Source organism: Felis catus, chromosome B3 (assembly GCF_018350175.1).
Source record: "Felis catus isolate Fca126 chromosome B3, F.catus_Fca126_mat1.0, whole genome shotgun sequence".
Classification (NCBI taxonomy): domain Eukaryota; kingdom Metazoa; phylum Chordata; class Mammalia; order Carnivora; family Felidae; genus Felis; species Felis catus.
This window is the reverse complement of record NC_058373.1, coordinates 124,851,477-124,869,575: the sequence shown is the minus strand read 5'-3', so window position 1 is coordinate 124,869,575 and position 18,099 is coordinate 124,851,477. Positions and strand designations below refer to the sequence as shown.

The following is an 18,099-nucleotide window of genomic DNA, read 5'->3' as shown; positions in this document are numbered from 1 at the left end:
CTAAGACATAGAGAAAAATCCCAGAAGAGCATAGTATCATGAAGCATGACAAATAATATTTCAAGGGCGAAATAGTCAATAAAACTGGGTAAATATTTGTTAAATTCTTGAATCTACGTGGATAAGGGGCTTAGATTTTAAAGTTAAAATTTACCATACAATAAGTGGTAATTTCCTTTCAAACCTGTGGAGCCACTCTCCTCTCTCGTTCCCAAATATCTACTATTTAGCACAGCGCCTCACCATAGTAGGTACTCAGTGAATTTTTGTTACTTAGTAAGCAAATGAATTCCACATTGCTGGACTCGTATTTAGCACCAATTTGTGGTCTCAGTAAGTTCTACCCATTAAAAAACAATAACCATCCCTGTCCTAGAGTTCATTTTCTGTTAAAAAAAATTTTTTTTTTGGTGGGGGTGCTCCTAAATTCTAGCATTCCTGTGTATACACACACACACACACACACACACACACACACACACACACACACACTTGATTTCACTCTCCCTCCTTTTCTCTATCTTGCTCTGTTTCCCCTCCCTCTTTGAATGTAGTATTGAACCAAAAGGTCAGTAAGTGAGTAATTTGGCACGAGTAGCAAGAAACAGTGGGCAAAGAAAAGGAAAAAATGGCGAGGGAGGCAGGCAGCAGAGAGAAGAGTGTTTTCAATCTTAAGAAGAATCACAAACAATGGAGACAAACATATTTAACAGTGATTTCTAAAATACAGCTGGTAATTACCAGAATTCTTCACTGGAGCTTAATATTGTCTGGCTAGGTTGTGTGTGTGTGTGTGTGTGTGGCATTCATTTGCAGTTACATTGTTTGCTGCTCTTCTTAAAAACAAAGTATTGTCTTTGACCATAAATGTGTGGTATGGTATCAGAGTCCTATTTGCATATGGGTTTTAGGTATATTGAAACAAGCAAATCCTTTATTTAATCCTCTCTGAGATCAGCTGAAATGTTTTAAATAGACACAAAAGGTAATCCGTTTCCCTCAATTTAGGTGAAAAATATTCAGTGACTGCCACCTTACTTGTGATGACTGGTAATGAATGGTAGGTGCTGCTATTGTTTTTTGTTTTCGTTTTTGTCAACTACCAACCTACCTGACTCACCTTTCATCACTTTCTTGCTTTGTGAACCCCAGAGCGCAAATCACACCAAAGGAGTACCCTGCTTGGTTACAAAAAGCTTCAAAATGCTACCTAGGACAGACAGTCACTAAACAGAGTATCTGGAAAACGCATATGCCCGCCTCATATGCTAACTCATTTTATGTCAAATAAGATAAAACCAGATGATTGTCCACATGATTTTTCCTATTCACTTTCCTCTTTTACTAAGCCATCTTCACTTCACTTTGAGGCAATATCCATGTCTATAAATTGGGGACAGTAATAATACTGACTTAAAAGGGCCTTAGAGAGGATTAATTGGGATAAGAAATGCATAAACCTTGGTGCCTGCAGGTCTTCTATAAATATTAATTCCACACACAGACTACTTGTTTGTACCTACTGTGCACCAGACATGGTGCTACATAATGGAATAAAGTAACAAATGTCCCTTTGCCTTCCCAGAGCCACCCTCTCCCTCTCTCTGACTCTACTCACTCCCTCCATGGGCAATCATGATTTTAAATGAAGATTTTAGTCAGATTATGCTAAAGAGAGTGTTGTGTCTTTGGATAGCTACTAAATATAATGAAACAGTGAAAAAAGTCACAATGTGGCGATAATGAAATTGATTATATGGGCCAAATATGAACATCAATCATTTTTTAAGAGGAAAAAGGAAGGAAACTTTCTAGTTGTAGGATCTATAAATGTCACAAACATTTCTAGACACAGTTTCTTTAGTATCAGTATTTTCATTAGAAATGAGCTGAATCCTTCATTTAATTAAAAGCATTGGGTTTGTGAGGTTTTTTTTTGCAGTAATATTTTTTTTTTCTGAGACATTCCAGAAGCTACAGATGCCCTTGAAGGATATTAAGTGGCATTACTGTGACATGCTGTTTTTCAGATGACCCATAATTATACTTAATTTCTTTCCCAGGTAGCTTTTAAAAATAGCTGGAACCTGCCATTTGAAGGATTTGATCTATATTTTTAGAAACTTTGGGGGAGTGGAGGGGCAGGTGTTTGATTTTGTTTTTGTCACGCCAGTAGTGCTCAGGCAAAGCATTTGAAATGAGTGGAAGGAGAAGATAATCTTTTCCTCAGCCATTCATTTCAGCTACTTATGGAATAGCCTATGACAACATGGTGTTTGAGGAAAAAATAGAATTGAATTTCTTAGTTCTTTTGGAACAAGTCTAATAAATATTAATATAGGGGAATTATAATATGCAAAAGAATTCCAGTGTAGAGTTGGCAGATACATCATTGGAAATAAACTGGGCAAGAAAAACACCAAAGACAAAAAGCTGACATGGGTAGATAAATCACCCTGGCGGAGGCTGGCAGGATCATGCATTAATATGTGAGTAGTACCCATAGATGGCCAATCCTCCTGGTGAACAACCATGTGATAAACTGGGATAGTCAACAGACCAACTGGATAATTTCCACGATTTTGCTGTCAGTCATTTCTTCCTGACTGTAGAATGCCCACAGCCTGTACTTTCAAACCACATAGTGATTTGGGGATTTTAGAGATTTCAGGTAGAAATGCAGAGATGGGCTGCTAAGAGTCCTTGAGTTTATTTAGAAGGGAAAGTAAGGATGAAGTAGGATGCTGTGTTCTAACACTGAATCTCTAGAAGAACTGAAGGATTGGTTAAAGCAATTCTTAAATTTCCTTGGAAGTTGTAATTTGCTTAGAAGATTCTATGGTACATTTTTAGAAGTCCCGATTTGAATAAATGGATAGATTATGATTGATTATTCAAGTCTTTATTAAACTAGAAGGTAAATGCAGTATCCTGCTCCTCCGTAGGACAACTCATGAGAGTTAAAATGCAACTTCCATACTTCTGGAAATCAGCACGTAATGCACACCTACATATTCTTCCCAAGATGCAAGAATGTAGGCAAATCACTGTATGTCTGTATTTCTTTTTGTGATATATGATTTAAAAAAACATACCTGTTTGTAACCAATGACATAAACCATGCAAAACATGGGTGATTATGGGGGTTGGAGGATTGGGCAACACTTGCCACTTTCAGGGCTGGGTAGCTTAATGGCCCATTAAAATCTGTTTGCTCAAGGTAAAGAAGCTTACCAAGCTTAAATTCGGTATGAGGTCTCACCAGAGATGAAACGTTAGCAGTCTGTATTAGGGTCAAGCAAGGTCTCAGCCAATTAGGTTTGCACACTTCCATTTACTATGTCAAGAGGCCTCAGGAGAACAGGGAACCAAGCTCAGTAAAATACATTCTACTTGAAACTTTAATGACCACTAAATTTTATCACTCTATTTTACCTAAAATTCACAACTTAATTTTAATTCTGAATCTATAGCAGTAAAACTGGAAAATAGAATACCCTGAAAGCAAAGTAGTCTATGTCTGAATGTATGGAAGTTGATTAATAGACCATGGCCTTTGAGAATAAAAGAAATATGAAAGTGTGACTGGTTCTGTTTATCCAGAGATGCAAAGCACAAGTGTTTGGGATTCAGCAGCCTCCTTCCTTTGAGTCAAGCTTCTACAGAAGCCTCTAAAAACAAACAGACGCCCTTTGGAAACATTTTTAAAATGCAAATATAAAGTGTAATTTTTGAGTTCAAGTGCCCAAATTTTACTCTGTGACAAAGTTTTATAAAAACTTGGTAGAGAAAATGAGCCAACTGAGTGTTACAAATTTTATAAATTGTTCCCACAAGGGGTGAATTTATTTTATGTGTCTCCATATACCAGCCCCTTTGCAGTGGACTCCATGAAAAGCAACACTTCCAGAAAATATCCCTTAGGGCCTTTGTCACAGTCTGAACCGTGGGCTCCATGAACGCTGTGGCTGATGGAAGAACGGCTTATGTTTTCTTATGAAAAATGAAAAACATCTAAGCCTGTTACTATGTTTTGCAGTGTTGAGCTTGTCTGGGAGTTTTTGCCACGTTTCCGGAGTAGTCAACTGTCACCTTACAATTTGTGGCAGTTTCATTTGGGTTACAGTTTAAATAATTACTTCAGGACCAGTCTCTTTTTATGTGTGCATCTACTTATTCTCCTCAGTCACGTCCCTGGATAAGCTTCAAACTTTGGATAAATAATAGTATGTCTGCCATTTGAGCTGCTATAGCAAAACTACCATAGACTGAGTGTCTTAAGCTAGAAACCTTTATTTCTCACAGTTCTGGAGACTAGGAAGTCTAGGGTCTAGGCAGTTTGACTGTCTATGTTCAGTAGTTATGTTGGCAGATTCAGATTCAGTATCCAGCCACTTCCTGGGTCATAGGAGCAGAGACAGTACACTCTGGAATCTTTTTTTAAGGGTACTAGCCCATTCAGGAGGGCTCTACCCTCATGACCGATCACTTACTTAGGGCCCCATCTCCTGATAACACATTCGGGATTAGGATTTCAACCTGTGAAATTTTGGGGGGGGGACACAAATATTCAGGCCATTAATACTCCATTTTTCTGCCTCCTGATAACAATGACAGTTGTGAAAACAGTGTTCTAAGGAATGTCTATAGTGTGCAATAGATTTGGGAACAAATGGTTAGCAATAATACATTTCAGGTTGGAACCATTTCCATTGACTGTGAAATCTCTGAGGTTCTAGGGGTGCCTGGGTAGCTCAGTTGGTTAAGCATCCGACTTCGGCTCAGGTCATGATCTCACAGTTCATGAGTTCGAGCCCCACGTCAGGCTATGTGTTGACAGCTCAGAGCCTGGAACCTGCTTCAGATTCTGTGTCTCTCTCTCTCTCCCCCCTGCTCACATTCTCTCTCTATAAAAAAAATGAATAAACATTAAAAAAATTAAAAATAAAACAAATCTCTGAGGTTCTAAGTATTAATAGAAGATCATTGTAAGCAGCTATAGTTCTCATTTGTAGGGCTGTCTCCCATCCTTATCTCTGGCACATTCTCCAGAATGTAAAGAAATATTGCAAAAGATTTCCCCAGACTGGGATCTTGAAAACTCACTAATATTATGTTTTAATTATTAATGAATACTGATTTAGTAAGTGTTAGTTCCTGTCAAGGTTTTGCTAAATCGATCCAAAAGAGTGATGGTCTGTGCATCAAAAGAGAAGAAAAAAATGACCCTCTGGCCTGTTAATGAATGATATTAATGGTAGACAATACTTTTGTGTCATACACTGCTGAAACTTCTAAATGTATGTCATTGATTCCTTGTGATACTTCTAGAAGATAAATACTTTTATTTTCATTTTACAGATGAAGAACATCCCTGGCTTGCTCAGCCAGTAGTTGGCAGGGCTAGTACTTACACTAGAATCTGCCTGTCTTCTGTACTACTGTGTTTCAATGCCTCCAGAGCTTATGGAGAACACAACCTCCACACTTTGTTTGTTTGTTTAGGTTCTTGGCCTCTGTTTCTTTGGATTTCTTCCATCTTTTTCTTCTAAGAGAATGATTCATTGAAAAATATATTAAGAATTTGGTGTGGTAAAATACTAACTCACCCCTTAGCTTCTTAAGAAAAGACTATAAGAAGGTAAATGACTTGTACAAAATGCATTAAATAGATAATACTGGGGACTAATATTAGTGAAACTCCTTACTGCTTTTCTGTTTAACTTTAAAACTATTTACAAACGCTTAGGCTCTAAGCTTTATGTATACATGGCAACTGGGCTGTGTGTGTGTGAGTGTGTGTGTGTGTATGTGTGTGTGTGTGTGTGTGTGTGTGTGTGTGTGTGTGTGTGTGTTTGTCTCTTGGCATGTGAGGAAACTTTCAATTCCTGGTGCACGATTATGAGCAATAATCTCAAACACTTCTAGGAAGGAGAAGGGTCATTTTTCTTTTTCCATTCTGCACCTTTTCTTTTTGCTTATTCATCATGCTTTAAACAAACAGACCAAAGAAAGTTGTTACTAAAGCCCTCCTTGGGCTTCTTCAATTTCAGTTTTAAATCAGGTTCAAAATATTCTGGCAAAAATTAAAGGCAACATTGAAAATGTTTGCATAAATTTTGAATTGTGGAAAAAGTGATAAAACTAAAATGAGCTGAAAGAATGAGTAATAAGCATCTCTTCATATCTTTGTCTTTTTATCATAATCACTGATGATTTGGGTTTTTAAAAATTGATTCTGAAGTGCATTCCTTTTCCGGAGTATCTGCATTACACTTACTCTTCTAAATTTAATTTGTTAGAAGTTTAATGTTTACTTTTAAAAGTGTGAAGGCTTATTAGCATGCTAATAAATAACATTTAATGTCTATTAACAGTACTTCTATATTTGCTCATAAAATGGAATAGAAAAATATTACCTACAAGAGATTCCATGCCTTTACTACATTCTGGGTGTAATTGAAATCCCTAGTTCTCATTTCACTGTTAGAAAAGAACTAATAAATTTGTCACCAGTAAAACAGGGGTGGGGGAGCAGAGGCCATTTATGAGCTCTGTAATGAATCTAACTCCTGCAGCCTAGACCTGAAAGAATTGGGAGACCAGCACAATAGAGGTGCCATTTAGCTGTACAGCATCACAGCTAATTAAGTTTAGATCTTTGCTTTTCTTTACCCTTTTTTCTGATATTTCCCCAGTGGTATTGGCTGTGTGTCTTCAAATGGCCTAATATCACACCTAGAAATAGAAGCAGTTGCAACTCACTTAAGAAATGCATATGGCAAAAATACAATCCCTTTTGAGGATATGGTAAATAACTGTAAGAATGTGTGCAAATAATGGTTTTTATTTGAACATTAAATTTTATTGTGATATAGTATGTGTTTTGTTACACTGCCACCTGACATCTGTTAAAATTAGGGTTCTGGAATGCTGTTCTGGCCTGTGTAATTTTGAGAAAGAGGCTCTAGAACACTCCTCCAGTATGAAACCTAACCTCTGCCACACACAAAATATAGTTCTCAGGGTAATAAAAAAAGGTATCATCTTTATAGACAAATATATATAAATATACACATATATGTATTTCTTAATGTGCAGTCTCAGCTCAACCACAATGTGGAATTCATTACATTTAATGTCTTTGAGTCTACTTCTCTGACTTTCAAAATGAATGAAATTAATAATGTTGACCTATTGAGAGTTTTGGGGAATGTCAAATGAAAAATACTGTCAGCACATAATAAGCTTGTAATAAATAGTGTTGAGTTTTATGATACTGCTAATTTAAAAGGATATTTTAATATCCAGTGTCCCTGTTACTCCTGAAATTAAACAAACCCAGGACCTTTGCATTTGCTACTTCCTCTCTCTGTAATGCTTTCCCTTAGCTCTTTCAGTGATGGCTCATTGTCATCCTTTGAGTTTCAGCTCAAATGTCACCTCTTCATGGACATTTAACCTGGCCAAACTGCCTAAAGTAAATCTCTGCCTTCACTCTCCATCATGGTGTTTGAGTATCCTCTTTATTTATCTCTTAGTCTACTCCTTTCGAATATAAACTCAAAGAAGGCAGAGAGACCTTATCTCCCTTGTTGATAACTGTGCACCCAATGTCCAACAAAGTATCTGCCTCAATAAGTGTGAATGAATGGATGAATTAATTAAATGTATAAATGAGTGAGAGGGAGGGAAGGAGGGAAGAACAAAGGAAAGACATTGGAAGGAATGAATAAAAATGATGGATAAAAGGAATAAAGGACAAAAAAAAGAAACTTTCATGGCCTGAGGAATGATTTATATTCTGGATATATGTATTTATGCATATACAACTTTTAAACGTTATTTTTTTAATGTTTATTTCTTTTTGAGAGAGAGCACAAGCAGTGAGGGAAGAAAGAGAGAGGGGGACAGAGGATCCAAAGTGGGCTCTGTGCTGACAGCAGAGAGCCTGATGTGGGGCTGGAACTCACAAACCATGAGATCATGACCTAAGCCAAAGGTGGACTCTTAACTGACGGGCGCCTAGGCACCTGTAAATGTTATTTTAAAGTTTAGGGGCACTTGGGTGGCTCAGTCGGTTAAGCGTCTGACTTCGGCTCAGGTCATGATCTCGCGGTCTGTGAGTTCAAGCCCCGCGTCGGGCTCTGTGCTGACAGCTCAGAGCCTGGAGCCTGTTTCAGATTCTGTGTCTCCCTCTCTCTGACCCTCCCCCATTCATGCTCTGTCTCTCTCTGTCTCAAAAATAAATAAATGTTAAAAAAAAATTAAAAAAAAATAAATAAAGTTTAAAATTTGGGTAAAATTTTTCTGGTTCCTGTCGTCTTTCGTTTCTTGTCCCTGGTCAATGTGTTTCACCTTACCTTCTCCTTCCAGAAGCTTACAGGGGTTGTTTTGCTATAGGGTGACCTCCTTCTGTGAGACAGTAAGTAATTTTTATGGGATACTGACACCTTAGAACAGAGGGTTGCCAAACTTTTTGTGAAGGGCCAGATTCTAAATATTTTCAATTTTACAAGCTATGTGCTGTCTCCCAACGACTCACCTCTGCCACTATAGAAAGAAAGCAACCATAGACAATATGTAAAGAACTGAATGGACTGTGTTCCAATAAAAATAATTTAGGGAAACTGAAATTTGAATTCCATGTAATTTTCACATGTCATAAAATATTATTCTTACTTTGATTTTTCTTCAGCCAAATAAAAGCGTAAAAACCATTTTTAGCTCACGGACCTATAAAAACAAGCAGCAGGTTAGAACGGCCTTAGAATGAACTAGTTTAATGGTTTTCTCTCCCAAGACTGTTGCCTTTTAAAGATGAACTAGATTGGGGCGCCTGGGTGGCGCAGTCGGTTAAGCGTCTGACTTCAGCCAGGTCACGATCTCGCGGTCCGTGAGTTCGAGCCCCACGTCAGGCTCTGGGCTGATGGCTCGGAGCCTGGAGCCTGTTTCTGATTCTGTGTCTCCCTCTCTCTCTGCCCCTCCCCCGTTCATGCTCTGTCTCTCTCTGTCCCAAAAATAAATAAACGTTAAAAAAAAAAATTAAAAAAAAAAAGATGAACTAGATTGGGGGAGGCAAAGAATAAATTTCTATTGGTAGAATTTCTAATAATTTTGCAAATGGGAGAAAAGCATAATTTTGAGTGATCAGACCTTCCTGAACTCCGAAAATCACACTGTATCAGTGGTCCGTTGTCAACAAGTAAATTGTAAGTGTTAAAAGTAGCTTTCATTACTGACTAAAGTTGCCCAGGTGTGCCTGCTAGCAAACTCCCACCTTATTTATTCCTTGCCATTGTAGACTTTGGAGTTTAGGATTAGTTACATCTAACGATGTTTGATGTGAAAGCAAGACAGTCTGAGGATACTTGAGCTCTATAATCCTGAAGAATAAACTGTTTTCAACTTCAAGTAATGATTTCCCTAAAATTTGTGCATGTAAGTTGAGTAAGGAATTATTTGGGGAAACATTTTAAGAGCACAGTGTGACATAATTTTCTAAATGCAGAAATTAAAAATTCATTAAAAATTATTATAGTCGTATTAGTGTTATCTTTATAGCTATGACTATTGATAGTGCTTTCGAATGTTTTAAGACAATAGAGCTTTCCAACTTTTTTTCTTTACTCACGTCTCTCTCAAACAGCCAAAGCAACTGTTTAAAATTCCATCTTGGGAAGATGCTAGTCAGACTGCAATGAAAAATCAGAATGAAGCTCAATTTGAAGAAAAAGCAGTTAAGTATTTCATAGGTAGGAATATTTAGGATATTTGGAACTGAATAGTCAAAATACGTCTGCTTTATTTTAGGACATACAGGTTAAGTCAGCCTTCAGGTATGCATCTCAGAAGTCTAACTAGAAACTAAGTTGTTGGGGGTTTTCCTCGGTTTTCTTGGATACTAAGAACAGTGCACCATTGATGGTCAGAGTACAGATAATCTGAGGCTAATTTTAAATCCTTTAACTACCTTTCCCTTCCTACCTGTGCTTGTATATCAGGAAATGGAGATTAATAATAGTTTTGATCTTAGTCAAATGGAATAGGAAGCAAGGAAAACCTTACTCGTGTCAGCCAAATACATTATTTTGAAACCATCTGCTTATGTCTGATTATCTTTATCAGCACCCTCTCTCTTTAGTATAGAACAGTGAGAGGTAACTGTACAGAAGCCCACGGAAGGAGTATGGGAATGAGGGTGAGACAGCCATAGGTTCCTGGTGCTTTAATTCCTGAAACACTTGAATAAATGACTGCATGTAAATTGAGATGAGGATTATTGGAATTGCTCAAAGGTAAGCAATTTAATTCCGAAGGTGGACTGTTTGCTTGTACCATTTCATGGCTCAGTTTGTGACCTGAGTGATAGTCAACCATCGAGTGCTAGGGTTGAAATATTCAGGAAGAAGGAGCTTGGGACAGTGGGTTCCATGTGGGTTTCTTTGTGAATATTCTTCACCTGGAATCCCAGAAGATGTGTGCCCTTGAGGGAATCAAAGGAGATGGCAGCCTCAGGGAGTCTCATTAGGCCAGCTATGTTTGGTGACAGTCAAATACACACTGAAAGAAAAAGCATACCTTACTGTTTCCCACAAATTCTTCCTGACACAAACCTACTCATAAATTATGCCATAATCACTACTGCAGTATGATTTGCATAAGAGTTCAGAGCATATTCAGCTGATATATGACTAACCTCGCCACTGGAGACATGTACTTTACTTTTTTAAATGTAAATCTTTGGGGGGGAAATACAGTGTGTTGGTTTCTGGGTTGCTGGTTTTCTCCCTCTACTACTCAACTTCTGTGTGTGCATCTCTTTTGAGGGGACAGTCTTTGAAATTACATTGGTTGTCATTTGCATTGCCCCTAGCCACCATCATAGCCTTTATATTATCTGCAAATAATTTTTAGTTGTTCCCCAGTCCAGATGTCATTCACTGAACTCTTGTTACCCATTATCAGCAGACTCACCGTGGAATTGCACAGTTCTGGGAGAAAGACAGAAAGACAGTTCTGTGTCTCCTGCCCTCTATTTGGTTTGTAGTCTTAACCTCTAGCCACCTGTGAACCACATTGTATGTTAAAGAGGAATCTTAATTTGATTCTTTATTTTAAAGGGAAAAAAAAAGGAAACCTCATTGCTTTGTTCTGCAATCTGAAACACAAAGGGTAAATCTGAGAGGTTTTGGTGTTAGTGTTACACAACCGACTGGAAGTGTTTACAGGGATTTCAAGCAAAACCCTACTTCGCCTCTCAGGCTGCATTTTCCAGCGTGAAATCTGTCAAAATAAATCACCACAGCTCCATTTTCCATATCTTCCTCTTCCCCACCACAAAGACACATGCACACATCCCACTTTGGTGTAGGCGCAATCTCCAACTTCTCTGAACAAGGTCAAACAGTGATACAAACAGTGCCAAAGTATAAGGGTCAGTGATCACCTCTCAAGATCGCAAACCAAAAATGCAACCAGAGTGTTGCCCAGGAAACCTACAGAACAGCTGGCTGCCTCCCATCTCTATCATTAGTAGTAGATGAGAGAATAAATCAGAGATGTGGAGCACATATTTTGACTCTTCGTAAATCCTGTTTCTGATTCTATCAGGGACTTGTCACACCCCTAGTGAAAAGCAGGTAATGAGGAAAGTTACTGGGTACTCCCTCTAGGTTAGGAAATGACACATACCTTTAAACCGGCTTTTCTGGATAAGTCAACATGTTGAAGGGCTTACTTACAGCTTTTTAGACAAAATGTTGATATCTTGCTGCGTTTTTCTTTTCAGCGTTTCCATTTTGTTAGTTTGGATCCTGTAGTAGATTATTTGAAAACGGCACATAAGCAGCTAGAGAAATGAATTAACAAAGATAGACTACATGTGGGGCACCTGGGTGGCTCAGTCAGTTAGGTGTCCAACTTCGGCCCAGGTCGTGACCCTGCACTTTGTGGGTTTGAGCCCGGTGTCAGGCTCTGTGCTGACAGCTCAGAGCCTGGAACCTGCTTCGGATTCTGTGTCTCCCTCTTTCTCTGCCCCTCCCCTGCTTGCACTCTATCTCTCTGTCTCCCAAAATAAATAAATATTTTTAAAAAAATTTTAAGATAGACTACACATATCTAAAAGATGGGTACAACGAACTCTGGATGATCAGGAAACCACTGCAAGCTGCTCTAATGCCACTTATTCTAAAAGTTTTTCTTAAGTGTCCAGTAATTTTATCTGACTTTTAAGTAACATGCAACTTTATGTATAGATCATTGTTTCCTTTGATGTATTCAAGGTCAAATTATGCTATATTTTGAAGCTTTTTTTTGGTGTGGCAACATTAAGGTTGTTTGCAGTTTTTAGCTCTTTATTTTGTTTCAATTTATTTTAAATCACTACATGAAACACCTTTTTTTTTTTTTTTTAGTTTATTTATTTATTTTGAAAGAGAGAGAGCATGAGTGGGGAGGGGCAGAGAGAGAGAGGAGAGAGAATCCCAAGCAGGCTCTGCACTGTCAGCATGGAGCCCACTGAGCCTAAATCAAGAGTCAGACATTTAACTTGACTGAGCCATCCAGGCACCCCGAAACACTCATTATATTGCCATATGGAAATTCATAGAGAAAAATGCACATATTTGTGTTTCATTTTATATCATATAAGAAGTAGTAGGTAAAGTGTGAGTATTAATTAAATAGAGTTAACAATATAAATAAGCAAATAAATAAATAAATAAAGTTAGCATTGACAGGAAAAATGCCACACAGTGGTCTCTCTGGGTGAAGCCAAGTGTATTTTTCTTTCGGAAGAGAGGCTTTTTGGATTTAGAACAGTAATGGAGGGAGTCCCCATTGTGGATCTTTGCTTGCTTTTTGAAAATTATTCATCCATCAGTCCTCGGGAAGTTTCCAGAATTATTCTATACTGTTAAAGATCCTTAGACTTGGAAGAGTGAGAGACTCTTGTTTTATTCTTATACCATTATTCTTATACCATTCTTATACCAATATGCCATTGGTTTTCATATGCAAATGGATATATGTAAAGCGTTCTTGGAAAATGCCGCATTATTGTGATAAAATAAAGTCACTAGGCCTGTTCAGTTATACTTAACAGAGGCAAAACTCAGATTGTTTAGACCTAGAAGGCCTCTACATCTCTTAGATGCAAGATAGACGAATCCATGTGTCTACTTGATTGGCTTGGATGAATCAAATAAACTGTTAATGACCAGGGATTCAGATACCAATGATCTATATAGCGCTCATTTCCTAATTTAACCTACAAATATTTTCTCATCTCCGATGATGCTAATGAACTAACGGCCTTAGTTCAGTTATAAATTCCAGTGTACAACCAACCCTTGGTAACCAAGTAGCAAAGGAATATATATAGCTCAAGGCAGGTTAACTGACCTCAGCAATAAAAAGTTAAGTTATGTGTTTTTATAGTACATATGCCTCTCCCTTCTTGACATGTCAAGCCGGAATGAATTATAGTGTACTGTCTAACAGCATTATTGATACTCAGAAATTTTATGAAGTATTCACTTTGTTAAGAATGGCTACCACTTCACAGTGGAGCTCAATGACTATGCAGTGACTACATATATAATCTTTCAGAGTAAATGTTAAATGTTGCCATATCAGGTGTTTCTTAGACTTTCCCCCTCCTTAGGTAGAATGAAAAGAATAGTGGAAAGGAGATTATCCGGTCACAAAAAAATCTGTATCAACAAAACAGGTTTTCTTCCCCCAAGCACTTTTTCTTCAAAATATTGAAGGAATTTTTTTCCTTTGTTTTTTGTTTAACCTTCCACTCCCAATTGTTTCTTTCCTTGTTACTAGTGTTATTTTTTCAGAAATACTTCACACGAGAAATGAACAGATTCGATTTAATAGAATAATTTATTTATACAATATTCTTACATCTTATTTCAAGTGTTGTTTGGAGTAAAAGGACTTGAAGGCCCATCGGTGGGACCCTAAGAGTCTGCGATTCTCCTAAAAGTGCATGCAGAATTATGTGTATGTTGTGGATAATGTACATTTTCCTGGGGAGAAGATCAAATTTCCTCAGACCCAAAGTTCCTGACTACAAAAATAAGAACCACTGATGTATCGAAACCACCTGAAACAGCGTGACTGTAGTGAGAGTATCTTCACTATTTCTGGAGGCTGTTTTCTCTCTCGGCCCCTCCCACCTTCTAACCCTCCTTTCAATGCGCCAGTACTTTTCTTTTCAGGATCCAAGTGTGGAAGTGTGTGTTCATGCTGAGGGAGGGGGGCAAGTGTTGAGCCTTCAGGTTGGACTTGAAGGTAAACTGGGTTGAAATGAAAATTGGAGATTATACAACAAGAACAAAACACTGTGGCTGCCCTTCTGGTGAGAGTGGGAGAGGTTAAGACCAATATAATTTATTGTGGTGTAGTTATATGTCCATTCTAGGACATATACTGGCATTTGTTTCCTGGGCTGTGTCAATGCCACAGCGCTGGCTTAAGTTACCTCTGTTTTGCTAAGAACATGAGAGGAAGTATGAAAATATTTTGTTAGAGAATAAATACTTGCAGTAGCCTAATTTTTTTTATATACAGAATTATAACTAACCTTATCTGCCAAAAAAGAAGTCAAACATTTAAATTTTCAGAAAGCATTTCTTAAATTTTCAAAGCAAGTTAGTAAGTTCATAAAGACTAGGAATAGTTTCTTTTTATTTACTGCCCACAATTAAGACCAAACAACTCTACAATCTAGATGAGTCTCACTAACTGGCTACGATGGCTGGTATTCTATTAGCCACTGTTGATTGGCAAATTGAATTATTTAAATTCAGGTTAATGAACTGAATTGTCTGTTTCCCTAATTTTCTCATTTTGGTAACATATTACATTTTTCATAGAAAGCTGTCTCAATACCAATTTGGAATGAAGTGGGTTATAGATGAAAAGAAGTCAGTAAGTTGCACTGAAATAAATCATGTATTCATCTTTATACTTTAACAAAATGGAGTTTTCTTTGACCAATTGTGTTCATAGTCTGAAAGACTAGGCACATATCTTAGCTTGGATTGCTATAATAAATTGCCACAGACTGGGTGGCTTAAACAACAAACATTTCTCATAGTTCTGGGGATGAGGAGGCCAAGATCAAGGTGCTGGCAGAGTCGGTCCTGGTGAGGCCCCTCTTGCTGGGCCTCTTGTAGATGGCCAACTTTTCTCATTATGCCCTTATGTGGCAGAGAGCAGAAAGAGAAGCAGACTTTGTGTCTCTTCTTATACGGGCACTGATCCCGTCATGAGGACTCTGTCCTCGTGACCTAATTGCCTGCAAAAGATCACATGTCCAGATGCCATAGCATTGGAGATTGGGGTTTCAATACATGAATTTTGTGAGGATATGAACATGCAGTCCACGACAGTGTGTATTTTTTTTAAATCTGGTAACAAATATTCAAGTAAAATGAAGACACCAATATATAAATTATATCAGTCTGTCTGCCAAACACTGAGATCTGAATTAGGACAGACAAAATTTAATTCTACGGTTTTGACATCATATGAAATCTCTGATTTCAAACTAGCTGTCTGTGTTCTTTTAAAATGTGCTAATCCTGGGGCGCCTGGGTGGCGCAGTCGGTTAAGCGTCCGACTTCAGCCAGGTCACGATCTCGCAGTCCGTGAGTTCAAGCCCCACATCAGGCTCTGGGCTGATGGCTCGGAGCCTGGAGCCTGTTTCCGATTCTGTGTCTCCCTCTCTCTCTGCCCCTCCCCCGTTCATGCTCTGTCTCTCTCTGTTCCAAAAATAAATAAAAAACATTGAAAAAAAAATTTAAAAAAAAATGTGCTAATCCTGAAAAACGTGAGCCCATAAATGTATGGAGAAAATTTAAGGTCCAAATAGTGGCTTTACTTATTTTTTAAAGGCTTCCAAGATGGTTCATATAAATGTGATCCTGCCCAAAGGCTATTTCTGTCTCTATAAGGTATCTAATGAGGTCTTTTGTTCAATCTGCAAAGGATGATAAAGCATTGCCGAATGGTTTTGTCCCAGATGCACTGTGAATAAGATGCCTGGTACAACAGATCAAAGCCCCCTTGAGGCATTATTATATGCATTTATTATGAAGCATTCAAAAGTGACAGTACACAAGTCACCAACAAAACAGCGGTTATTTCACGAAAATTATGGGGACGAGGGTGAAGTTCTCTCCAGTATGCCAACAAAATGCAATTAAACAGATTATGTTGCTAAGAACAGTCTGCTTTGGGCTGATTTTGCATAATATATTCACTTAACTTGTACCCACATAACCAAATGTTTAACGGGTAGAAACGTTCAACTCAGTTTCCCAATCTGAGGGTTGTGGATCATATTGCAGAAGTCCTCCAAAGGCAAGGCCTCTGTGTGTTAGGTGAGGCTGGGAGTTCGGCAGTGAGCGCCAAGTTCTTGCTGCTCCTAAGTGTCCTGGGTCCACGTGGATCCCTGTAGGGCCACAAGAGACCTGAGCTGAGTGGCTCTCTGTACCAGTTCCCCCCTTTGCCTCTTAGGACAAATGATTCATTTGATTAAACAAAAAAGAAATCCAGATTTCACACATCTCCTCCCACTGCTTAAGATGAGAGAAAAGGAAGAAAAGTGGCCTTGATCTTCCTAAAAAAAAGATAGCTTTCTATTTTCCTGAATCTTCAGACATTCCTCTCACAAATCCAGCATTTTTTTATTTGGTAAAGACTTCCTCCATGTATCTGTCAGCTCTGAAAAGAGCTGAGAAAATGTAGCTGTCAGTTTGAGAATGCAACTGTTTACTTAATCATGTGGCATTTTTTTAACTTTATTTTTTTTTTGAGAGAGTCAGAGAGAGTGTGTGCACGCACTAGCAGGAGCATGGAGGAAGGGACACAGAGAGAGGGCGAGAGAGAGAATCCCAAGCAGGCCCTGCGCCCTCAGTGCAGAACCCAATGCGGGGCTCCATTCGAGACTTGAACTCCCAAACCATGAGATCATGACCTGAGCGCAAGTCAGATGTTTAACTGACTGAGCCTCCGAGGCACACCAGTCATTTAGCTGTTTAAGTCATATTGTCAGTGACCCTTTTTTAAAACCAAGATTTCTGTAAAACTTCTAAGATACTACAGATAAGGAAGGCCCATCTGGGTTCCAGCATGTGATAGGTCTTTCTCGTTTATTTTTCCTGTATTGTTTCAGTTAACAAATTACTTCTTAATTTTAATTGATGAAGTTATTCTTATGTCTGAACTTTACTTTCCAAATCATACTTTGTGCTGTACACCTGAGGGCTGGTATGTGTGCTATAGTCCTTTTTTTATATCACTACTATTGTCTAGTTGTTTTTATAACCAAACGTGTGTAATATTTATAAATCCTTAAATAAATAATTTTACCATTGTGAAAGTGGTAAAGTATATTCTGTTTAGTAGTTATATCTGAATTTATGATATTTACTGTTAAATGAAGTCTTACAGTCCTAACACTAGGTGAGATAAGAAGTTCAGTGATTCTTTTATGACTGTTTTGATTGTAGAAATCATCCTGAGTAGGAATTCTCATTTTTTAAATATTTTTTAAATACATTATTACCAATGGAAGATAAAGAGAAAATGTGACAGTTAAGTCAACTTGAAATGATTTTTAATGCTTTCTTTTTATAATTATATATTATGCTTTATTTGCAGGACCGTGTAAATGCATTAGAAACGGTAAGTTGGGGCATTTTCTTTCTCCTTTTGTCAGAATTACTGTTGTGTCTTGGTGTGGATTTCAGAGCACCCCCTCACCCCACCCAAAGAAGCAATTCCAGAAAGCACTTCTAAAACTACATCTAGGATTGAAAGGGGAGAGACTAAGCTAAACTATACCTGAAAGGTAGGTGGATACACACCCTTAAAATGAAAATAGTAGTAAAAAAACCATCAAGAATGATGATACCAAGATGTCCTAAATTATGGAAAACATAATTAGTTTAAATGTAATCAATATCCTATCTGTTTGTTTCTGTATTTCCCAGTCACTAAAAGGATTGGTTGACAAGAAGTAGAGATTGGGATCCTGCTTATACTTTGAGGTCCAGATAGTGAACCTCAGTATTT

The 18,099-nt window shown here is 37.9% G+C and overlaps 1 protein-coding gene across 14 annotated transcripts in view; it reads left to right on the top strand.

Annotated features, from left to right (window-relative positions):
* Positions 1–18,099, top strand: part of CEP128 (centrosomal protein 128) — a 401,019-nt gene that overhangs the window by 322,010 nt on the left and 60,910 nt on the right. For 11 of the 14 annotated variants that reach the window (XM_045060329.1, XM_045060322.1, XM_019833420.3 and 8 more), the window contains 2 exons: positions 9,650–9,739; positions 17,686–17,709. In XM_045060329.1, the coding sequence (XP_044916264.1) occupies positions 9,650–9,739; positions 17,686–17,709 (114 nt within the window). Of the gene's footprint in view, positions 1–9,649; positions 9,740–14,891; positions 14,947–17,685; positions 17,710–18,099 lie in introns of those variants that run through there. The other 3 variants (XM_019833423.3, XM_045060327.1, XM_045060326.1) reach the window with 2 other exon arrangements.